Source organism: Manihot esculenta, chromosome 8 (genome assembly GCF_001659605.2).
Source record: "Manihot esculenta cultivar AM560-2 chromosome 8, M.esculenta_v8, whole genome shotgun sequence".
NCBI lineage: Eukaryota > Viridiplantae > Streptophyta > Magnoliopsida > Malpighiales > Euphorbiaceae > Manihot > Manihot esculenta.
In genome coordinates this window covers 5,137,687-5,163,258 of record NC_035168.2, presented here as the reverse complement: position 1 = coordinate 5,163,258, position 25,572 = coordinate 5,137,687, and the positions used below count along the sequence as shown (strand labels likewise).

The following is a 25,572-nucleotide window of genomic DNA, read 5'->3' as shown; positions in this document are numbered from 1 at the left end:
CTGTTCATAGTCTTTTGACCATTGGAACAGTTTTCAATTTGTGCTTTTGAAGTCTAAGCCTTTGTGAATTTCTTTCTCTCAATGATTTGGGCAAATCAACACCAATTGCTAAATCAAGTCCTGTTAAATTCATTCACACAATTTTCAATTTATTCTCTCTAATGAGTGTCATCAATATATTTTTCACCATGACAAACTCAAAGATTCAATTCAAAAGGCAATTCTCAAACATGAATATAATTCACTGCAATTGATTCAACATAAGTTTAAAGAGTCATTACATCAATGGGGTCATGGAAAGAAAAGCTCATCAACACAGTCTATCAGTTTGAGTGAAGCAAATCGGAACACAAAAAGGAAGAAGACTGTGGTTGTGTGTGTTATTGAAAACAAAACGAAAAATTGAAAAAAAATCACACTGAAAATGAAAATAAAAATTCAAACTGAAAATCAAAGCAAAAATTAAAAATTCAGAAATATGCATCCCCACACCTAAATCATGCATTATCCTCAATGTATAGGAAATATTAAAATGCAAAAGAAACTGAGTACTCCCCTGGGTGTGGTGTGCATGGTGTGATCCACTTGATCAAGGCTCAAGTAATTAGGGAAGGGAAAAGAGTCCCAACTGAATTGAGTAGAAAGTGTAGCACTCCTTTTGATTTGGTCATAACCCATCCTCTTTCTTTCATGTACTCATGAAGTAACATGATTAGCCCTTCCTCTTTCAGATGAGGTGTGCCTCTAGCTCTTATGTTTGCATTTTTGAGCACTTCCAACTTCAATTGATATTTCTCCATAGCTAGCTGCAATTTAGTACTAAAATCTGGCAAAACAAACTCTACCTTATCTGGAGGTTTGGGCAAGCATTGATCCGCATGGTCCTTTGGTTTGGGCTCTTGAACTTCCATTTGTTCCTCGTGAGCATGGGCTGTTTGTGTTGAAAGGCTGAAAGGAGTTTCAGATTGCTCCTTCTGCGCAAGATTTACCTGAAAGGGATGACTGGAAGGGGTTTCATGCAATGGAAGCTGAAAGGATGCGATGGAGGTGGCTTCAAGTTGCGCAAGGCTCATCTGCGAATTCTCTTGAAGAGGTGCGACAGAGCTCCCTTCAGTCTGTGCTTGGCTGCAGTTCACCTGTTGGATGCAACAGTCAATTTCTTTCAGTTCTGGCTCTTTCTGGCTCTTTTCCCTGCAAAGATCACTGTTTAGCATATCATCTTGATCTATATAAAAATTTTCTTGGCTCATTCTCTTCAGTAGCTTGTTCATGTACTTGCCAACTTTCATCATCTTCCTCATCATCTTGAAACTCTTCCTCCCTTCTCAACATGTTTGCATTTTCTGCGGTGGCAATCCGTTGTTAAAGGTTTTGTAAAGTACTTACCATGGACTCCATCATCTTTTCAAGGTGCTGGGTGGAATTTGGAGGTGCTGGTTGGGCTTGATATCCTTGATAATCCTGGTAGTTATTAGCCTCTGTATAACTAAAGTCTGAATAGTCTCCCCAACCTGGATTGTATGTGTTATAGTATGGATCATGTCTTGGCTGTTTATAGAATCCTCCATATGCATGTCTAGGCTGACTATTGAATCTTTCAAACGCATGCACTGGTTGGTCATACTGATAAAGTGTAGGACATTGATCAGTTGAGTGTCCCACATATCCACAGATCCTATATGGCCTTGGTGGCTGGGATGCTTGAACCTGTTGAACTAGTCCTATGGCAAATTCTTTCATAAAAGATGTCAGTAAAGAAAAATCAGATCTATTTACCTCATCCATGATTCAGATCTGCGATGGTGACTGTGCCTTGGTGAGATGTTCGGCGGTCGAATGAGGATGAGGTTCGACGGCCGAATGTGTTGCAGAAGGTGCTCCTGCGCAAAGCTGGTCTTCAAATTTTTTTTTTTAATTTGGTCTTGAAAGAAAAACAAATAAGTTAAATCAATTCCCCGGCAACAGAGCCAATTTTTGACTCGCGGTTGTCGAAACCGGTCAAAAATAACATTTCTGGTTATCAATAATTTACAACTGCAGATAGTGGTGAAAGGATCGAATCCACAGGGAATTGAGAACTTACCTATTTTCCTTATCAAAACCAATAAAATAAACTGAAACAAAAATAAACTGAAAAAGAAGAAAGCTGAAAATGAGATAATCTGAAACGAGATAAAACTGAAAGAGAAATAAACGGAAAGCAAAATAAACTGAAACGAGATAAAACTAAAACGAGATAAATTTGAAAGCAAAAATAAACTGAAAGAGAAATAAACTAAAATGAGATAAAACTGAAACGAGATAAATCTGAAAGCGGAATAAAAATAAATTGCAGTAAAAGTAAAATGGAGGGGGGATTTGAGATTGATTTGATTAACAAACTACTGAAAGCAATTAAAATAAGCGAATAATAAAATAAAAGAGAAATAAATAATAAGAAAGCTCTAGTTGAAGAATTGGATCCACTTCAGTTGTTGGGATTGATCATTGACACTTAGTTTCTTTTGATTGATTCAATAGATTAGTTATGGAGATGGAAGACGCTTCTCACCACCATGTCTCTCCTTATGATTAAATCAATTAGGGAACGTCCTCTAATTAATTACTAATTAACAAATTGCCAAGGAACGTCCTTGGGCCTTAGGCATCAAAACAATTGTTAATTGCATGAAGAAAGAGAGAGATCCAATCCTAACTACTCAAACGCATGAGATGTCATTAGATCATACAATATCCTTAGTTTTTACACCAAGTGTTCTTATGTTTGAATAATCCAAGCAATTACGGACTTAAATCATCCAAACTAACATATTATTACTTTGCAATCAAGAGTCAACGCAGATCTAAACAACAAAGCAATATTGAAATCAAGCATGAAATTGCACGAATATTGAACAACCAAAAGTTAAACAATGTTTGATCAAGTCTCCCAATCTATATAACAACTAAAGTATCACCTAATCTTCAACTAGAATAAAAGATTTCAGCCTCTCATGGCTGAAACAAAAATAAAAATAAAAGAAAAAAAGAAAGGTAGAAGAAAAGATATGAATTCGTAGGTGTCTCCAAGGTGGTGTGTAAAAGCTGTGTGGAGGCTCCTTATGTGTCTTTTTATAGTTGAAAGTGCTGCTCTAGGTCATACTTGCTTCCTAATTAGTGAAGAGGCTGCCCAAAGTGCTGAAAAGGAAAGAATCGCGTTGCAAATTCTCCAGAAGGAAGGAGGCGCACGGATCAAGCTTCAGAAGAGGAAGGATGCGCGCGGATTGCAGAAGAGGAAGTGGAGCGCAGTCATTGAATTCAGAAGGGAAAGTGAATCTGTCCAGTCTTTTCTTTTTAGGTGGAGCCTTCGTTTGAATTTTGAATGCTGAATGTAGAAGAGGCAAGTGTGTCTTCATGAGATCTTGCTGCCTAAATAGGAAGATATGACTGCTGCAGTGTGTGCACATCTTTGAACAAGGAAAGAAAGATCTGCGATTTAAATCTCAAATAATCTTCTGACTGAGCTTTCCTTATTTGCTTTTGCTTCTGCACTTCCCTTATTTGAGGACTTTCCTTTTCTGAAAACTTTCCTTATTTGACACTTTCCATAATTGGCTTCACCTTCTGAATAAGGAAAGAAGAATCTGCAATTTGAATTTCAAATAATCTGTTGATTGCACTTTCCTTTTCTGGCACTTTCCTTATCAGAAAACTTTACTTATTTAGCACTTTCCATATTTGAAAACTTTCCTTTTTGGGCACTTTTCATATTTGGCACTTTTTGGCAGTTTTAAGAGCATTTTCTCCAGATTGTCTCTTTACACCTAATATCTGCAAAATATGATTAAAACCACAAAATTAGATAGAAAAGGTGTAAATAAACATCAATAAGATCATGATAATATGGACTAAAATATGCTCTATCAGTACTGGTGGTTGCACATTATTGTCATTCTCATTATTTGATTTGTCTTCAGTAGGAGCATTATCTACTTAATGTTTGATATTTCTAAACTCCATCTCCAACTTGTCTTGGCACCTCTATTGGAGGAATCAACTCTAAGTCTATTGAGTCAATATAAAGTTTTGGGACAACTTTCTGCTTCTTGCCAATATCCTTGATGGTCTCATTTTCAACAAACACTGCATCACTGCTCCTTGCAAGCCGCTTCTAGACCGGATCATAGAATCTGTAGCCAAATTGATCTTGACCATACTCAATAAATATGCACTGTCGTGTCTTTACATTAAGCTTGGATCTCTCATTCTTAGGAACATGAATAAAGGCTTTGCATCTGAATACCTGCAAATGATCATAAGAGACTTTCTTTTCTGACCATAATCTCTATGGAGTTTCATACTGTAGAGGAACACAGGGTGAGAGATTCAACATATAAACTGCTGCCAGCAGAGCTTCACCCCAAAAATGACTTGTATAGCTTTGAATGTGAGAGTAAGCATCTAACTCTCTCCACCAAAGTCCTGTTCATCCTTTCAACTAAACCATTTAACTACGTCGTCTTTGGAGGTGTTGTCTGATGTCAAATACCATGCACGTTGCAGTAAGTATGAAATGGTCCAATACTCTCTACCATGCTATTCGAATACATTTGAGTTTCTTCTTAGTCTGTCTTTCAATTGAGGCATGAAACTGCTTGAAGACATCCAGAACTTGATCCTTTAACTTTAAAGTGTAGGCCCATGTATGATCATCAATGAAAGTCACAAAGTACTGACCACCATCAAGTGACTTTGAGAATGACCCGCACAAATTTGAATGTACCATATCCAACATGTTCTTCATTCTGGAAGGAGGGGAACTCTTGAGACTACTCTACTATGCTTTCCTACTAGAAAATCACTATACTTGTTCAAATGCATCTCATTCACTCCGGATAATACATTCTTCTTTATTAATTTTTTCATCCCTTTCTCATTAATGTGGCCGAGTCTCTTATGCCATAACTCAGCTACACCTTCTTTCTCCACTATATTCACAGCATTACTGAAGAGCTTTGCCTATATCACATACAACTTTGAATGCTTCGAGCCTCTAGTCACTATTAGTGAGCCTTTGGTGAGCTTCCAATTGTCATTTGAGAATGTGTTTTAGAAACCTTCATCATTAAGTCTTCCTGTAGAGCTTAAGTTCAGCCACATATCTGGAATATGCCTGATATCTATAAGGACTAGTTTTGTCCCATTTTCTATCATTAAGCAGACATTCCCTGGTGTCTAAGAGGAAAAGATCCCCTTCGAGAAGTTGCATGAATAGTTGCGCTGCTGTCAATCACCCAGCTGGTTTCATTAGTTGCCAAACTAACTAAATCTTCATCACAGACGATGTTAAATTCACCAAGGGCACTTTAATGTTCATCGTCATTATTGTAATCTTTCTTTACTCCTTTGCCTTTCTCCTTCTCTTATTCCTTCTTGAACTTCCTGCATAATATTTTGATATGACCATTCTTCTTGTAATAATGGTATTCTACATTGGCATACTTGTTTGACTTCTCTCTATACTTATCTATAGGCTTTGAACCTTTAGATTGACTTCTTCCTCTAGATTCTGTAACTAGGGCCTCTAATTGAGAAGAAAATACTGAACTCTATGATCTTTGTCTCATCTCTTCATTCAAAATTTCACTCTTCACCTAATTTGTACTTAATATACCATTTGATGCAGAGTTTGTAAGTGAAATCTTCAAAGTTTCTCAGAACTCTGGTAAAAAGTAAGCAGTATAAGAGCGAACATCTTATTTTCAACATGCATGCCCATTCCTAACAATTGGTCCACATACCCTTGCATCTCATTTAAGTGATCTACTATAGAAGTGCCTTCCTAATAATTTGGGTATATTATTTTTTTCCAATAAAATAATTTATTATTACTGATTTGTTATGCGTACAACTCCTCGAGTTTTGTAATACCCGGCTAGATTTCGGCATCAGAATCCCTACCTTCCGGCTGAATCTTCGTTGGAATCTGGAATTTTGAAGATGCCAGAGTCTTCTAGAGGGGTAAAATCTGTTTCTAAAATGTTTCTTCAAAATGATTTTCATGTTTTTATGGTTTTAAATGGAAAAGAAATGGAGTTTTGAAAAGAATAGGCCAAGGAGGAAGGACCCAGGTTCGGCCGCCGAACATGGGGCTGTTTCGGGAGTGCTTTAGGCCTCCGAAGGTTTTGAGGGAAGAAACCAGGTTCGGCCGTCGAACCTCAAGTTCGGTCGCCGAACATGGGATAGTTTAGGAGGCAAGTTAGGCTGCCGAAGGTGGTGGAGCTGTGAAGATAGCTTAGGCCGCCGAAGGTGGTTGATTGGCCACCTATAAAAGGCCCTCAGATAAAAAATGGGCGAGTTTTCTCCCCATTCTCGAGCTCAGGTGTGTTAATGTCCTCCTTTGGTTGATTTCATGTTCTTTCTTCAAATCCTTCACGTTTTTATGAGTTTCCTTTTGGGTTTTGAAGTTTTAAAGCTTAAATCAAGTTTTGGGAGCTTGGAGACCCAAAGAGTTTGTTTCCTCCCATCTCCAAGTTAGGGATCGCACCAACCCTCGATCTTCAAGAGGTAAGTGTAGATCCTTGCTTTCATTTATGTTTAATAAAGTTTTAAGTAAGTTTGAAGGAAGTTTTAATGCTTGAGTATGGGTAGATATGCATGTTAGGGTTTATATGGGTTTTATGCCCAATGTATGTTTATGTGATGTTGTGTTGGGGTTTAAGTTAGTTTATGCCCCTTTATGCATATGGGAGTGTGTATGCATGTTTGGGAGAGGGCATGTGAGGTTTGGGTTGCTTGGAGGTTGGTTTTGCTTGTGTCGGATTCGGACTTGCTGTTCGGAAGGAACCAGGTTCGGCCGCCGAAGGTATGTTCGGCTACCGAACCTGTATGGAAGGCAGCTTTGGCCGCCTAACGTGCCCCCGAAGGCTAGGACTTTCGGATCTGTGAGAGGCTTCGGCCGCCGAACCTGCCGCCGAAGGTGCCAGACTTTCGGCTCTGGAAGGACTTTCGGCTTTGGAAGGACTTTCGGTCGCCGAAAGTGCCCCCGAACCTGCATGGCTTTCGACTCTGGAAGGGCCCTACATTCGGCCGCCGAAGGTGCCGCCGAAAGTGCCCTGTCCAGCCTTTTCATGGTTATTTTCTATGCATGTTTTGAGGATGTTTGAGGGGGTTTTTGGGGAGTTGTTTATGAGTTGTTTAGAGTGTGCTTGGCACCTCATTCGAGTCCACCTGTGTAGGATCGGACCCGAGGGACCGAGGAGGCCAGCAGTGTTAGCTGTTGCAGAGTCAGTCCAGCGTCTGCCAGAGGTGAGTAGAACTAACTCAAATGTTTTTAGCATATTTCACGCATCATGAATACCATGTATATGTAGTAGGTTGCTTGCATTAGAAATCACGAATATGCTGCATTGCATAATTTATTGTTGATGTGGATGGACCAAGGCGACTCCAATAACCCTAGATATGATATGTTAATGAAGTCCTGAGGAGCCCCTTCGAAGGCTGGGCATAATGAAGTCGTGAGGAGCCCGAAGGGCCGGGCACTATGTATGTTACAGAAGTCTTGAGGAGCCCGAAGGGCCGGGCACCATGTATGTTACAAAAGTCCTGAAGAGCTCCTTTGAGGGCCGGGCACAGACAGAGGGAGTTTTGGTGGTCATGTCCATCCGTGATGTGAAATGTTTGTGCTGTGACGCATTTCATGATAGCATATGATTTATTACTGTTTTCCATGTTCTGCTCACTAGGCTTTTTAGCTCACCCCTCTCCCTAACCCCCAGGTTTGCAGGTCAGAGGTAGTCCAGGAAGACGTCAAGGGTAAAAGTTATGGCTTTGTAATAGATTAGCATGTTAGTGTGGACATGTAATGTAAATTGATAGAATGTATTGTAAGATAATGTGATGTAATGTAACGTAAAGTAGAGTTATGTTTATGGATTAGTATTGTGCTTGGCCCTAAGGCTTGGTTAGTCCCTTTTTAGTACATTATGTATGTTATGTTTTAATGTTGAGTTGAGTTTGAACCAAACTTGTGGCATGTGATTGTTTACCACGCTAGAGTATTTTGATGAGGACTCTAGTGGAGGTCTTATGCTTATGATTCTGGTGCATGCACATGTTAGGTTTTGGTTCATCGGATGTGATCCTAGCTTGATGTATGTTATGTTGACCCAGCTAGAGTTTTTGTTGAGGGCTCTAATAGGGGGTTTTTTATGTTTCCAGTTATGTAGCATACAAGTCAAGCTCGGTATATACATCAGATGTTTTAAGTTTTTATGTTAATGTTTTGATCATGTATGGGATTTGGCCAGGTGATAGGAGGTATGTTAGGCTTGCTACGGGTCCCGGCGACCTTAAGCCGATCTGGATCCTAGCGCCGGTAGCGGTCCGGTTTCCGGGTCGTTACAAGTTTATTCCATAGCAACCGAGCATGCGTCTCATTATTAACATGATTGAACCATTATCTTCAACAAATTGTCGAATGAAGCCGCACACGTGCTTGTACTCGTGCTCAAACTCCCATTTCTTGTCTATTTGTCCTCCAGCTTAGTTGTGGAAAATATTGACAAATATATTTTCATCACATATAGGATATCTCGTATCTTGTTTTTCCTATGTGGTAGTTTGTGCCATTTAAGTTGATCATTTTATTTGTTCTTGTCTCCATTTCTGCAACACTTCAAACAGAAACTAAGCTTTTCATGTCTATTTGTCCTCCAGTTTAGTTGTAGAAAATATCGACAAATGCATTTTCATCACAAATAAGATATCTCGTATCTTGTTTTTCATATGTGGTAATTTATGCCATTTAAGTTGATCATTTTGTTTATTCTTGCCTCCATTTCTGCAACACTTCAAACAAAAACTAATCTCTGATATCACTTATTGATAAAATATCGCTTTTTAAAATAGAAAAAAAAATATAAGTAAATAAATAGATAGCAAATAATAATTTTAATATAATTTACTCTCTAAACTCCAAATAATTTTTCCACATCCGCTAAATTCCAAATAATTTTTCCACCGGAGAAATTACAAATGATATCTACTTAAATTCCAAATAATTTTTTACTATTATAAATAGTAGATACAAAAATTCCAAATAATTTTTCCACGGAGAAATTACAAATAATATCTACTTAAAAATACTAACACTCAAAGTATTGAGATACCCAAAATATTTTTCTCAATCTCTATCTTTTAATGCTTTGGACCTCTCAAAATCCTCAAAGAACACTCAAATTACTGAAGCTATTTGCACTTGAGCTTCCTTGATTCCCATTTTCTTGAGCTGTTGCCTATTTATAGGAAAGAGTGTGGCTCTTGCAATTGATTGCCAAATCAAAGGAGATTTGGTCCATTAGAGCCACATTAGTGGCTTTGGTTGTGGCTGAAAACTTAATTTATTTATTTATTTTTTTTTGAAATAGGGGTCGGGGGAGTCGAACCTTAGACCTGTCAAGGCTACAGGATGCACTTTCCACCAAGCTAAGCCTTGGAGTGCTAATTTATTTATTTATTTATTTATTATTATTATTTTTTTATCTTCATAATCAAGGGACCCATTTAGTATAATACATATTAAAATTAAAATAATTATCTCACCTTCCAATCCTTATATCCCAATTTAGGATATAAGAAAAAAAAAATTGACATTTGAAGAGAGGGGGTTAGTTTTTCAACTTATGCTTTCGTACATTATTTACACCTTTATCACCTCTTTATAAGCATTACACCTTCATCAAAGATAAAATGATTTCATTAATAATGGGCTCAAAGCTCAAAAGCATATGGATTACAACTAAGGTTGAAGAGGCTTCTGAAGCCAATCAAACACAAAACAAAAGCTCCTAACAAGATGCCCAAGCCCCAGACATAAAAAATCTACAGCTAGCTGAACCAGGATTGTCGAGCCTAACATCATCTCTGCTATCCTTTCTAGATTGAGAAGCCAACCATCTTTAGTTTCCAACGAAGAAAAATACAACAATGAAAAGCAACAGAGAGCAAAATATAGAAAACTAGGTCATCCCCAAGCCTCAAAACAAGATGGAAAACTTTAGAAACCTATGACCAGAACGCCTTATAATACCTCCTTTGTTACAAGCAATAAACCAATAGAACCCATCACAGAAGAAACAAACCAGAACAGAAAAACAGGGTTTGAGCATCCGGACAAACAAGCCAAGGCATGACAAATCTAAGAGAAGAAGAACCAACAATTTCAGCATAACTGGGAAGGAGTGATGAGCAGAGCTCTTCGGTAGATCTAAACCTTAAGGGTGGTCACTATTTATGGTGTGCAAACCTAGTACAAGACTCCAAGAGGTACCCATCCCTAAAAACCGGTCTCTCTTTGCGGATCTATAAAGCACCATCCAAAGAAAACATAGCGTTTGATCATCACACGCAGGTGGCTCCAAGCAAACAAGATCAATCGCCCAGGTTATTCACCATCTGCATGCAAATAAAAAAAACCAAAGAAGCATAGATTAAGCAATAAAAGGAGCAGCAAATCTAAAAAAAATATCAAGATCTCTGTTGGATCCATTGTGAAAAAACAAAGAAAAATAAAAAAGAAAAGAAACCACTACTCACTCTTCAAAAAGGGAGAGGCATGCCTCTGCCCGGACGGGATAGAAAGGAGTCGATGAAATGATGGTAAACGGGGAGCTATCTCCTAGGCAGAAGAAAAAGTGATTCTCTCTGTAGATGGAAACTAGAGAGAGACTTAGCTAAGAAGTTATCAAATACTTGTATCTACCCTAATATGTTTAGCCAAGTAGCAATCATGAAATGTGAATTTTACTACTAGACCCTGTAAAGTTCATCATGAAGGATGAATCAGAGCCTAAAATCAGGATAAAAATATTTGCAATTCCCCTTTGTTGGTCTTGAGGGACAAAGGAAGCCAGGAACATCATATATATATAAATTTTCATACTAACTTTGAATCAATTATATATTTTTTAAACTTTAAATAAAATTACAAATGTTAAAAGTATTACATTAAAGTAATAAATATTTCTATATTCTTACATATTACTAATATTTTTAGTATGATTTGAAATTTAAAATATTAAAAACGTATAAAAAAATGTACAAGTTCTAACCCATAATAATATATTTAAGTCATAAGTCTGGAATTTTACATACTCTATCCCATTGCATTGATGGAAAGAATTAGACATTAACATATAACCGTTCTTTACACATCAAAAGGAATGAATCCTTGATCGGAAGCTCTCACATGGCGAAGAATTTCGAACTGCTAGTACAGAAGAAGGCAATGGCAAATTGCAGCTCAAAATCTTGCAAAGACAAACAAGCAAGTAAGATTAAAGAATTTAATTAGAAAACTTCAACAAACTCAACAAATCCTGTTTGCATCTGTGCTTCTTCTTACATACACTAAAATGCGTTCTTCGAACGGCGGATTCTTGTAGCCGCAAGGCCTGCACACTTTGAACTGCTTGTTTACTTGAATACTGAAAGTTTCTTGTCTAGTTAAGGAAGAAGTGCTGTTCTCATATGCTTCATTAGGTTCAACAACCAGCAGCTTTCAGGAAGTTATCGTACGGGCATGGCGATGGTAGCTTGAATAAGTCGGAGTTCTGCTGATGTTCTGTTGCACATTGCATTGGAATAGTCCCAACAGACAAGCTTTTCGAGCTTTCAGTGAAGTTGAGGTCAAGGAAAGGATTTCTAGCCTGCATTTTTCAGTTATGCTATGTGAGAAGACAACACATGGGAACCACAATAACATAAGAACCAGAAATTACCACCATTGCCTCCTCGCCATGATTCTTCGGAGAGAAGAGAATCAAACTTTCCTCTTGCTTCATTTCGCTACTCATCACATTAGACATCCTCTTTTGCTTTCCCATTAGAAGTGTCTCACAGTGATCGGCCATGTCTTTATAAGGCAAATCAGGTGCAGTTACAGACATTCTCTCAACTTGATGTGCTGCATCCAAGACCTGTGCAAATAATGGATGCTATCAGTACTTATGGCACCCATTAAGTCCCGAAAGCAGGCCTAGTAAGGTCATGATGTCGGAGGGGGGGGGGGGGGGGGAGGCGTGTAACATACTGATTCCAGAATCTGATTGACGCTTATAAGATTGGGATCTTCGGAAACCAACTCATTATCAGCTTTTGCTTGACCTTCTACAGGATCTACAAAAACTTCTTCTATACTTGCCAACGAATCATCCTGCTTAGCAACAACAGAATCATATTATATGTCAAGAATTAATTGAAAAGAATGGGGAAAACAATGGAATGCAGTGACCACTGTAACAGAATTATCTTTGAATCTACCCGTTCTGTTTTGCGTAGAGCATCCATAAACTGCCCTCCCAGTTGACACACATCGTCAGGTGAGAATTCATTGAGGAGTTGCTCGCGTGCAATGGACAGTTCAGACTACAGAGGAAGTCATTAATCATTACTGACTATAAATCCAGTAAACTATTACAATAAAATTTATTTAAGAGGATGCTGAAAATACTAAAAGAATTCAAATAAAAGCTTTACATCGGGAAAATTTTCCAAGCGCTTGACAATCTCAGTAGCAAAGAATTCCCTGCTTTGGTTTCCTGTAATGTTGATTTCTGAAAGAAACTTCAAAGCCGAATCATCATCCTCCTTAGATCCATAAATATTTGAGGAATGGTCATATCCAGGATTAACAGCCTTCAACTTCTTATCAACCAAGTGTAAAAATGGATTAACCTGGTTCAAGCATATATCCATGTCAAGTCAAATAGGACATAGAAACTTCGAAGTGGCTGCCTAATATATGCTCAAAAAGTAAACACTGAAACTTCATCACCAATAATTCACATACCATTTTTTCTGTAAGCACCACCTTGGCGCACTTAACAAGTGGGACAATATTGTATGCTTCTGAAGAAAAGAAAATCATTGAAGTTGCCAAAGTAAAGAGGGATCTACGCTGTGATGGTGAGAGTGACCCTGACGAAAAATAAGTAAAAATAATTTTCTGATGAATAGCTGTCAGTTGGAATGCAAAGTTTGAATTGTTGATCCCTTGCTCTTCACTAAAAAGGTACATGGACAATAACAGGGAATAATGCAGTTCAATCTAATTATGCGTCAACCACTGACACCAAAAAAAGTTCATTAATGGTAAAAACTAAGTTGACCAAGACAAACACATATTTATTTGATGATATTTCATGCAGTTCACAACAATCAGAGCTTGTAAAGAGCATGAGTTGTCAGGAAATCTCATCATCAAGGTGCCATTTTGTAAAAGCTCCATGCCATGCACTTTTCAAAATTATAACCACAAATATGATATTCATCAAATATCCAAATGCAGTAAAAGCTGTTAACTCATTGAGATAGAAACAAAGGTGGTATAAATTTCTTTTGCAGGGACAAATTATCATTATTATTATTATTACTATATTGTTGGGTAGGAGTTTTTCTTCTTCGAATTAGTCACGAAGCCAATTTATTTTGAATGAGTTGAAAATCATTGAGAAGTTGCATGATCCCATGTAGGAGACCATGGAGAAGAAATGTGTCATATCAGATTAGTAAGTTATTGATTTAAGTAGCCTATTTTAAGGAAAGAGAGCATCCATACTCCAATCAACATATTGAATGAGTTCACATCAGAAATACATTCTATTTTCTAATTTCTTAGTCTGGATCATTGACCATTGGATTATCTTGCACAAAATCATTTCTTATGTAGTACTCTTACAACTGAATTGAGCCTTATTAGCTTTGTCTTTGAAAATAACTTATTGTCCATCATGAACACTAATCATGCCTGAAACAAGCCATTCACTAGTTTCGATCCAAAGCTATTAGATCTGCAAACTAAAAGTAGAATATAAAAACTTGAGGAACTTACCTCCATTAAGAGCTATATTTCTTAAGGAAAACGCAAGCTGAAAGCTTTGAATTAAAGACTCGTTACTGGAATTCTGTGAAACAAGATAAGGTATAAAATGAAAAAAGCAACTACAAAATGGAAAAACAAAAAAGGTGGTGCTAAATTATCCAACTTAAAATTGATGGGGAGCCATTTTGGAACAGCATATATGATCAACAATAAAATTCATATTGTTAGAAAATAAGAATTCACATCAATTCTCACTGAAGAACTATCAAAGTTTGTGGATGATATTTATATCTCAATTAAATTCCTCCATAACCAAGTCTATTATAGCAGCAACTATTGATCATGGTGCAGCAAGCAGCAACTATGAAGATGAAGCACATTTCTGTTTGTTAAGTGAAACAACAAAAAGGAAAGAAAATCCTAGCAGATAAAATACTTATGTCAATACACAAATCTATTTAGCAGGATTTTCATATATGTATATATTATATTATACTAGAGAGAGAGAGAGTTTGAAACTCATTGACAGACGAAGTAGATGGTGAAACTGAAATCCAATTGTAACATCTTTCAAAAGCTATCATCACTGGCTTGCGTCAAAAGACAGTCATCAAGAAATATCAGGCAAGAAAATTACCTTGGATCGAGAGAATATCAAAACCAGGGCATATGTATGAGCAATTGCTTCATAGTTTTCAGGTGTATTTGTTGGACAAATGGACTGTGCCCAAATTGATGTCAGCAACAGGCTAATCTGACGGCTACTCAGCCTTAGACAACCAGCTTCCTGAGGTTCAATGGATAGAAGATTCATTTACATATATATATGATGGACTAAACAAGGACCAGTTTACTGTGACCTATTGCAGAATAATCATTTGAATCATTCAACATATAACCATGCATCAAAATAGGAATCACAGGCGGCAGACAAACTGCTTCTGATATCTGCATAGCGTGATGTATGAGGCTAGGGCCTAATTCCTACCAATAAGTCTTGCAATTGAAGCTCAAAAGCTGCAAATAAGCTAAGCCAAGCCATTTTTGTTTATGTGCATGTCCATGTTGACATGATATACTAGTTTTAAATTTAAGTTCAATCACAACTCATTCACTAAAGAAGTTGAGTCAAATATAGTCTCGTTCAAAATTGGCTTGCTCATTAAATGAGTAAAAAAAAAATTGAGTACTTCCACATTTGACTTTTAAACAGGTTTTAAATAAAGGTTACAGATTGCTGATAAATATGTAACAACAAAATAATATCTTACAGCAAATTCTTAATTTGTCTACAAATGCTTTAGTTCATTTGAGTCTAAAATAATTATATAGATAGTATGTAATAATTCAGTCAAAAGCTGTAAATGAATCACTCACACAATTAATCAGAATATCTATTTAAAAATTCTTCAACATGTTTACCGATAATTAATCTATTAAAGATTGTTGTTCATGATCAAATATGCAAATTTTACATTAAAAATAAGAGATGAGAGGTTTATTAAAGTAAAGGATTGGAGAGGGGAAGGGAAGGAAAAGAAAGGAAATAATAAAATCTAACCTTCTTTAAAGGAGAGGGGAAGGGGAGGAAAGAAAGGAAAGAAAGTTTTGGATGTTTGAAGGAAATGGAGGGTGTAAAATACAAAATTACCCTATACTTAAAATAGATAAACACAAGTTGATTTTACTTTTCCTCAGCTCTAAAAATCAGTAACCGTACTGTGAATAATATAAAATTGATTATTAAAATTTCTGTACGATTTTTTTTCTTTATTTATTCTAAAAAGTGTTTTCTAACCAAATCAAACTCATAATTGTCTAGTCCATGCTCAAGAGTCTATAAACCAGCCAATTTGCTACCTCAACCAAAACAAGTTTCCCCTCGCCCATTTTATTGAATAAATGAATGTAGTATGATTGAACTTGTATGGAAATGATGAAAAAAAAAATCACTATGGTAATTAATTAATGATTTGGCAGGTAATTGTTCACAATATAGTAACTTGGGCATTTTTAGAAATCAAACGCATTAAGCAATAAGGGTCACAAATCACTTCACCAGTTCCACTGATAAACTGATGAACAATTTTGTAAAAGACTTTGCTATACCTTTTTTTTTGCTGAGGCTCATTAATGCCAAGATTAAAAGAAGGATTTCCAATACATAAATGCTGCGGTTTGTTAACACATGAAATTAGCATCAATAAAAGAAGAAAGTATTTGAATTTTACAATTATCCTTAGGGTCAGTCTCAGGATTATGCTAAAAAAGCTAGGCAACAAATGCAATTATGACCATATCTGTAATGCATGCTGACAGTTAAACATGAGCCACAGTATGATTTGAATTGAGTGTAGATATGAAATGGAGAGATAGATGAACAAGCAACCATGACCATAACAGAGATGATAAATTTCAATGTGGATGGAATTTCCATAACTTACTGTTTCCTTACTGCTCTCTGGATTTTCATCTGTTGTTGTAGGTCCAAGAGAATTCTTAATACTGTATGAGAACTTCAAACTATTAATTCTACCGTTTCTCATTTTTTCACCCTCTACAACATTTTCTTTGTTGTCTTGGTGAGACCTTTCCTTGAAGGAGGTCATCTCTTTCCTTAGCTTCTCAAAAAGAGCAGCTGAGGAAGAAAAGACAGTACCAGTTCTTGAAAGCGTTCTACGATTAAAGCCATTCTTTGATTCAGAATTAGGTGAGGAACTACAAGGGGAAACTGAAGATGGCACTAGAACAACAGAAAAGATGCGGTGGGCTCCAATTCGTATTTCATGGTCAGGATGGAGCATAACTGGGATTAACTGATGAAATAAAGTCTCGGGGAATGCCTGAAAAATAGAAGAACCATGTATAAAAATAAGCCACGAAAAAAAAAGGTAGGCAATAAACTTGCACAATAAAAAGCAAGATGTTGCTACTTGCCTTGTTTTGATACATCAAATTTGGTATTGAAGCTGCAATTTGAGCAGTTCGATAAACTGTTGAAATTGTTGTTTTGCTTATAACTGTAATTGTAGATATATTCTCCAACATCACAGCCATAACATCAAGGATCGGGCCCGCATCTCCAACCTGTTTACCAGTAGCATCCAGTTTTTATGTCTTTGAAAATCCAGTAATAACCAACACCAGAAAATTTTTTTCTACTACACAGGCATATCCGTTAATCCTGGTTCCATATAAAAATACATGAAAGGAGCAAAATAAGAACGGTTGGATTGCAACATTAAATAGCATAGTCACTTCAACATGTAAAACAACTCAACCTCTTGTATAAACCCATTTTCAAAATGAATTAATGTGTAATATTCTTATCACTCTCTCCAAATTTAATATAGTATCAGAGGTTGATCCGAATCTAGTGTGTAAAACAACACCATTACTTATAGAATCCGTATTAGAAATGAATTAATGTCTAACATACACAGAATTCTCCTCAATTTTTAACAACATATTTGAAATAATGAAAATGAGAAACAATTCAAAACCTAAGCGTCACAATTTCAGATCAAAGCACATAATAATGAAGTAATTTAGCAAGAAAATGTTTCAAAACAACTGGAAATGAGAGTCACCTTAGACGTTAATTCTACAAGGCATTTATCCACCGCTTCTCTAAAGGTTTTGTTCCATTGTTTTACGTCAGCTCCCAGATCTGTATCATCAAGTGAGCAATGTATGCTCTTCCGCAAATGCCTCATAAGATCACTCACTGCACCGATTATTGCAACAGAAGATTCAACCTTTGCATTTTTAGCAAGAGAGGTTGTAACCTCAACAATCTCGAGCTGCATGTCAGGTTCTTTAAGGACATTTTTGTGATCAAGATGCTTAATCAGTGTGGACAGCAGAACGTGTGGATTTTGCCCTTTGAATACACACAGAGGAAATAATAAGGGCTTGGTTAGTCAATTATCAAGCAATGACTAAAATCAAAGAATTTTAAAACAGAACATTCTGTGTTTAAAAATTTGGAAATTGAAGTAAAATTTTATATTTTTACAAATTCTTTCAGGGTCAATTTTTTTTTTTATAAAAATATCAAAATTAATAAGTGTGTACTGGATCTTACACAGTCAAAAGTGAGCTCGTGAGGCAGGTTAAGAGAGTTTATCCTATCCAAAACTAATGTGGGAATTTACAGATTCTTCACTCACCAGAATCGTCCATTAAAAACTGCATATCTTTTAAGACTGGGAAAGCAAGACCATAGTCAAGAGACCAGAGATTTGAACAATCAAAGTAGCGGAACACAGACTCCAATACACGCCGAATGTTTGTGACCTCCATGCCTAGCTGGGCCATGTTATGCAAGCACACGCCGGACCAAAATGTGGGATTACAAGCATCTTCCCTGCAAAAAATCGAATGACTCGTCAATAGACTTCAGCTCATTCGCACTAGAGTTTTCTCGGAGCTGTGACGTCTCGACTCCTAAGTTCAAGTACCCGTCGGAACAATTATAAAAATAGTTTACATATTTAAAGGAGTGCCAAGAGATTACGCTGTCACATTTACTTCTCCTTTTTCATTTACAATTGTTCTCCAAGAAGGAATCCTTCTGATTACTTCAGCTGAACTGTCTTGAATTGGATGGCCTTCATTTTTTAGCACTTCTTGTACCCACTTATCCTGAGGACCTTCCTTGTCTGTGTCCACGTTCTCACAATTTTTCTTAATATCTCCACAGTCTTCCAGCTTTTGATCTCCATAGTTTTCCAATACAACTGAAACTATCTGTTCAATCATATGAATTGTATATTAGTTACATAAACTAACCAATGTTACTTAATAAAGTTATGTAAAGCATATATAATGAGACATCAAATGAATTCAATAATATAAGATTTGCTTACATTGTCAAACTCCACCGAAATATGGGAGTGTTCACCCATAAACCAAACCTATACACACACCAAAAAGAAAAGAAAAAAATTCCTTGCAGTGTTAGAATGATTAAGAAAGTATCTATAATGATGTAAGAGATTCCTTTTGGTATATATCATCTGCTATCCAAAGACCACTTGCTCAATTAATTCGAATCCGTGCCAAATATGTTCTAAAGTATTTCGTACTTAAAGTTACTGTATAAACCCAAAATTATAAGCACACATGTATTACAATTCTCAAGACATTCATTTAAGTAGAGTCTAAAATAGTTACATTTTTTTTTTCTGTATATAACTGTACTAACATTGTCAAAGCAAGATCAAAGCAGCTTCTATTCCTAAGGCCAAGCTTAGCTACTTAGATGCAACAACCCAATAATCAGAGAGCATTTGTCTTAACTTATAAATTAGTTAAACTCTCAAAATAAAATTATAGTAGTGACATGTAAGGAATACCATGGAAGAAAGGGCTTGCAGTGATGCTGAACGTAGACCTCGTGCCCTTTTAACTTCTCCCACTTCTTGAGCTAATTGACACAGCTTTGGAACAAATCCTTCTAAATTAAACATATAAGTTCCATCAATCTGTCAAAAAAACTTTTATTTAGAAGAAATGAGTTTAAGGCTTCCCATTGGAGAAATCAGAAGCTTAACATATATAATATGATAAAAAGTCAGTAAGCTTATTTGACATTTTAATAATGATCCAAAAACAAATTTAGGCAGAAACTTGAAATTTGATATATTTGACTTTCATTGTATAGTTTAGGAGTATTTTGGCTTTTTTAGCCCATATTTTATGTAGCAGCGGAAGCTAAACATAACAACTTTTACTTTGTGGTTAAAATAAAAAATTTCACAAAAATTTTATTAAATTGATTTATTTTATAAATTAATTTTTTTTAACTTGAAAAAAATGGTATTATGATTTTGTTAGAATTTCATCTGAATTCCATTTTTATAAATGAATCGTTTCAAACAAATGTAGCGGGCACTGAATAGCACTAACCTGATTATTAACAAAGTCAAAGAGAGCCTCACATCCTATAATTTGTAGTTCGTCCTGCCGTGTTTGATCCAATAGAATATGCATGACGCTGAGTAAGCTACTTGCAAACAGAGGCCTGTGAAATACTCCCATATTCATAAGCAGCCACATGATGTGGAGGAAGAGAGAAAAGCAGAATAAAGAAAACAAAACAAAACAAGTAGGCCAATTTTAATAGTTGATATTTGAGTCTAGCTAGAAAGCAAAAAAAAGAAAAGCTATATGTTGAGTTATATTCTTTTATTTATTGAAAGAATTAAATGTAGCCCATCTAAATTAGTTAATAGCTCAATTTATGCTAAAATTAAAAAATTTTGGGCTAAATTTATTGATAGGTTAATTTTTTGGGTTTCTTTATTTTGGAGCTTAAATTGAAAATTTTGGATGGCTAAATTGAACTTTTCCAATAGATACAAGAGTGAAATCCAACACTAATCCAGGAAGAAGCTGTATGCAAACAAAAAAGAGTCAACTTTTTAGCATACATGTCCTTGTAATTTTTTTAATTATCAATTAAGAAAATTTATTCCTTTTTTATTCATCAAATATCATTCCAAATTTATTTTACAATTTGCAGAAGATTAATCTTTTTAGGATTTATGATTGTTTCTATCAATAATGTCTTCTACAAATATCCAACCTGAGTTTTTCTCTTAGGACTGCAATCAGTTTTATTACTGCACTCAAAACATATTGATATTTACATTGACGAGGAGTGATTTGTACTCAATTTTGAAATATCCAAAGATTTTATTTTATTTTTTTAAATTTAAGTCAAATAACCAAAAAAATCCAAACATCTATGTGCAGTTTCAATTTTAACCTTACTTCAATAAAAATTAAAAATTTTAACAAACTGGTTCAACTTGAAATATTTATATAAAATTATGAATTGATGCAAGAATTTGACTTTTTTTTTTTTTAATTAAAAAGGCAGGTAACAAATGAGTCCATAATCTAACAAAATATTTGCTAACAATTGGATATCTATGATAGTATGTTAAGTTCTAATTTTACACAAAATACGAATAAAGGCATAAAAATAGAAGAAGAATGAACTCACATTTGCTCCTTACAAGATATCAGCAATTTCTTGTAAATGCACATCACAATTTTTGCAGATTGATAGTTCTCATTCCTCAATTCCTTGTAACATCTTTGTTCTAGCGAATCTGCCATCTGATCAGCAAATCAATGATTTCCATTTACCAAAAAAATATGAAAATTGCATCAGTGGAGATAACTTCAATAATATTATCAGCAAACAGTCCACTGAAAGGGCTTGATTGAAATTGTTAATATTGTCATCTTATAATTATTTTTTTTTTGAAAATGGGCTGGATCGAATTTATTTTGTTTAAATAGTATTAGAGTTTTTCCTATCGATATTATTATCTTATCAGTGATAATAAAGAAAATTATCAAATATTAGCTAAGTAATGCGTGGAAATCTATAACTTAAAATTTTGAAAAATACTTTCACATTTTTTATTTTCTTTCAATAATATTTATTGTTCATGTAATTAGAGAAAAATATTCACTGCAGATATTTCAACCAGTACCGTCCATAGATTTGGTTTTTAAATGATTAATAATTCTTTAATTAAGAACCACCAACTGGTTTTCCACCAAGATTTTAGTGTTTCATTACTAGTTTATGATTAAAATTATTCTTAGATTTCACAATCCATTTCCCTTAATGCAAGATAAATTGGCATTTGATATTATGCTAAAGATCAGATTATGCAATTAATTCAATTGTCCAAACATAAAATAGAGATGATTTTTTTTTTCTTTGTTTTTTTTGAAACAATACTAATAGCAAATTAATACCTTTGGGATGCGCAAAGGATTTTTAGCAGCATATTCACATAGTTTTCCTATCATCCGTTCATTTGGTCCATCTCCCTGCCATTCAATTTTTATAACACAAAATTGATAAACAATGATGTACTTCAAGGTTGAACAAAAATGAAAATTGATATGCATTATGCTGTTTTTAGTTGACCAGCTTATAAATTAAGTCAAACACTTTTTTTTATTTTATTTAAAAAAAAAACAGAAAAATGACTTAAAAGGAAATACTTTTGCATATTAAAAACATATTTAGTTTGTAAAAAAAATTTGTATTTAGAAAATATTTTTTTAAAAAATTATTTTTCAATAAAGTAATTTTATTTTTCATTAGTTACAATGTTAAAGAACAAATAATGTTAATAAGAAAAACAGTCTAATAGTGTTACGAGACTTTTTCTTTCTTTTTTTTTTTTTTAAAAATGGCTCTTATAATTGTTTAATTTTTTTTTAATTTAAAAAATATTTTCTAGTCACTAATTTCCTTAAGTGCCCAAATACTATAAAATAAAAAAAAAATCTTAGAAAAATATTATCTGTGGAATAAATATAAGATCTTCATAAGAGATTGATCAGATTCTCAATCCGAAAAATCTCAGAGTCCAATGATGCAGAAAGTAAACTAAATTTAGTGTTTGAATGCCCAATAATACTCATTATTTATGCATTTAGTTTAGTTTTTATGTTAGAAAGATTAAAACTACTATTACAATTCTAAAAATAACTTTTCCATAATTTTCAAAAGTATTTAGCTATTTAAAATTAATTTTTATATGTATTAAAAATAATTTTAAAATGAAAATAACAATCAAAATCATGACTTTGCATTTGGAAGATAATTCATTTTCAATATACGCAAAGTACTTTTAAATATCTAGGCACCTGCAGAAAATCTGAAAACATATTTTTGAAATTCTTAAAATATTACTTCAAAAAGATTACTTTATCATATTTTTAAACTCAAATTATTTCTATATAAAAATAAATATGTTTACATTAGAAAAATCAAGAATATTCTTAAGATTGAAAAAAAAATAGCTTATCATAATTTTTGAAGTGTCTTGCTATTTACAATTACTTTTTTGCATATTAGAAAATTAATTAAAAATTAAAATAAAGTTAAGTATCATGCGATGTCTCAAAATCCCGACTCTAGCTCCTTCACCTGGTCAATATTTATCCTTGTTAGAGAAATAAAATTTCCTTCAAGAATAACGACTTATTTCAAACCCGCTCCGCCCTATACTTGATCACTTTTTATTGATCTCGCTCTGTTTGGATTTTATATGGAGTGAGGAGGGGTGAAGTTCTTTCTGGAACATTAATATTTTGTTTTTGTTTTTATTTTTATGAAAAAAATATTAGTTTTATATATTTAAATATATAAATATTTTATAATTAAATAAATTACACTTTAATTTTTAAATTTTAATATTAATGAATTAATTTTTATATTTTTAAAATTAAATATTTAAATTTTTATATAATTAATTTATCTACCTTGCATTTATAATTTCGTTAATCAACCGGTTAAATAAAAAATAAATATTTTAAATACCTAAATACCTAAAATATTCTCATAAACACTTAAATATTTTCTAATACAGTGGATAATTTTATATTATATAAACTACACTTTTATTCTTAAATTTTAGCGTAAGTGATGGATCGGTTCTTATATTTTTAAAATTAAAACTTTAAATCTTTCTCCATTATAAATATTGGTTCAAAACTAGTGAATGAAATTATAATTTATTTTTAAAATACTTTTTATAAAAATTTAAAATATACTTTTTATAGATAAAAGTTAATAAGAATTTAAGTATTATTTCGAATAAAAATATGAAGGATTAAAATGTTTAAATCATAATAGATGAAAACAGACTAATTATAGAGGGATTTAAGTGTACGTTTTTTAAAATATAAAAATCGATTCATTAATTATGTTAAAATTCAAAGACTCAAGTCTAATTTATCTATTTAAAAAAGGTAATACCGATATTTTTATAATTTTAATGACAAAAATGAATAAAAGAATTCTAATTTGAACGGAGAGAGATTTAAATATTCAATTTTAAAAATAAACGAATTGATAGGTTAATTATGCTAAAATTTAAAGATTAAAGTGTAATTTATTTTTTATAATTTAATATATATATATATATATATATTATTTTTATTATTTTATTTTATTTTGTCTTCTAATGTTACTTTAAATTATTTCACTTGAGTTCTACATTGGTTGTATTCAGAGGACTGACCTTAATTTAATAAATTTTCCTGAATATTTATATAAAATGATATTAATTTTTTTTAAAAATTACATTTCTAATATATAATTTATTTTTAATAAACATATATATTTATATTGATAAATTAAAATAAAAAGGCTCATGGCAACTCATCCGGCCGAAGCCCCAACCCCAAATCTAAACCTGGTGGAGATGGAGGGTTGATACCACCCTACTGCAATCCTAACCAACTCTACTAATGCTAACAAAATAGCTTCAGAAATAGTTTGGTTCCAAACCCGTAATTGCATTGTATAAATTAATTAAAATACAAAAATGAAAGTAAAACATTAGCAAATATATTATTTATAAGATAAATAAATATAAAAAAAAATTTTAAATGTACCCGATTCATTTTTAAGAATTTATTTATGTATCGAATTCAATAATCGATCAGAGTAGAATAAATATTTTTTGAAAAATAAAAAACAAAAAAGCATACAAAACTTAAAAGATTATACTAACCTGGTTTCGAGGAAAAATACCAGCCATAATTTTCTTGTACCTCTTGATTGGTTGTCTAGACCTTGTCCTCATTGCAGGGCAAAAGAAACAAAGGCTATCGCATGCAGGAAACACATGCCTCGAGAGGCAACCAGAAATTGCGCTCATTTGCAGATTTCAGAAAACAAATATACAAAATTCCAAATGAATCGATCGACTTCGACTTCCCTCAAAATGTTTTCTTTCTTTCCCTTCTAAACCAAACAAAGTTAGGTTTTGGCATCAAGAAGGGAAAGAAAGTGTCTAAACTCAAATTGGCAGGCCTCGAATTTGAACTACCAGCCTGTAATCAACATTTTGCAATCACTAAATAATGCAGATTACATGCTCGATGATATTCCGCTATTTAAACTGAAAAAGAAAAAAGGAATTGCCCGATGAACACTAATACCGATGAGCAACCAAAACAACCTAAATTGCAAATGATCCTATAAAAATGAAAGAAATGAAGGAAGAATCAAATCCTAATAATTATTTACACGAATAATCCTACAACTAATAAAATAGAAAGGGAAAAAAAGGTAAAAATTGAAGCAAAGTATGATGAAGATGGAGAAAATTTTTGAAAAGCATGGAATTGAAAAGATTTTACCTCTAGATTCAGAACCAAGGAGAGCTTACCAGATGCTGGAATAGCTCTAGGCCATGCAAATGAGGCAGCCATTATTCAGTAATTTTTAGACACTGCTAAATTTAATGAGACTATCTTTCTCTCTCCTCCAAAATTGAGGAAACTTATTTATATTTAAAATAACATTTTCTATGGTTACTTAATTTTAATCCAATAGTAATATTGATAAAATTATAAATACTAAAATTATATTTTCTTGCACTAAAACATTTTTTAAATTAATATTTTTTTAGCATTTGTAATGAATATAATTTATTTTTTTATTTAAGTGTATAATTTACTTTTTCTTTTAAATCAGTATTTTTTTTTATAATTAGGCAAAAAGATATTGCTTTTTTTTTTCATTAAGTTAGTAAATTTGTATTTATTATTAATTACTTTTAGGAAAAGATATAAAAAATGTTTGATGGTGGAATCATCATTTTTTGCAACCTCTTAAATTATCTATAAAGTTGTGAAATTTTAAATAAAGTTAT

The 25,572-nt window shown here is 33.6% G+C and overlaps 1 protein-coding gene across 4 annotated transcripts; it reads right to left on the bottom strand.

Moving 5' to 3' along the window:
• Window positions 1–9,723: 9,723 nt before the first annotated feature.
• On the bottom strand, window positions 9,724–25,176 carry LOC110620578 (protein SEMI-ROLLED LEAF 2). Of its 4 annotated transcripts, none has more exons than XM_043958720.1 (21): window positions 25,087–25,176; window positions 24,427–24,748; window positions 21,650–21,724; window positions 20,880–20,995; window positions 19,778–19,892; window positions 19,225–19,353; window positions 18,736–18,783; window positions 18,384–18,616; window positions 18,037–18,233; window positions 17,455–17,747; window positions 16,802–16,951; window positions 16,309–16,707; window positions 14,502–14,651; window positions 13,874–13,946; window positions 12,833–12,960; window positions 12,520–12,717; window positions 12,304–12,408; window positions 12,074–12,196; window positions 11,763–11,960; window positions 10,579–11,690; window positions 9,724–10,437 (listed from the first exon to the last, which is right to left on the bottom strand). In XM_043958720.1, exons 2-20 carry the CDS (start codon window positions 24,571–24,573, stop codon window positions 11,526–11,528), a joined length of 3,042 nt encoding a protein of 1,013 aa, XP_043814655.1. In that variant the 5' UTR covers window positions 24,574–24,748; window positions 25,087–25,176; the 3' UTR covers window positions 9,724–10,437; window positions 10,579–11,525. The 4 variants fall into 4 exon arrangements, with proteins under 4 accessions (XP_043814655.1, XP_043814656.1, XP_043814654.1 ...); XM_043958721.1 differs by lacking the exon at window positions 25,087–25,176 and having other exon boundaries at window positions 10,579–11,291; window positions 11,387–11,690; window positions 24,427–24,824; XM_043958719.1 differs by lacking the exon at window positions 25,087–25,176 and having other exon boundaries at window positions 10,579–11,291; window positions 11,391–11,690; window positions 24,427–24,823.
• Window positions 25,177–25,572: the final 396 nt, after the last annotated feature.

Excerpts from the sequence above, each read along its gene's own strand:
- LOC110620578 (XM_043958720.1), bottom strand. The coding sequence starts at position 24,573 with ATGAGCGCAATTTCTGGTTGCCTCTCGAGGCATGTGTTTCCTGCATGC. Across the intron at positions 19,354-19,777 it reads TTGACTTTGTTAATAATCAG|ATTGATGGAACTTATATGTT; the intron begins GTTAGTGCTATT and ends TTTTTTTGACAG. Across the intron at positions 13,947-14,501 it reads TGATATTCTCTCGATCCAAG|AATTCCAGTAACGAGTCTTT; the intron begins GTAATTTTCTTG and ends CTTGTTTCACAG.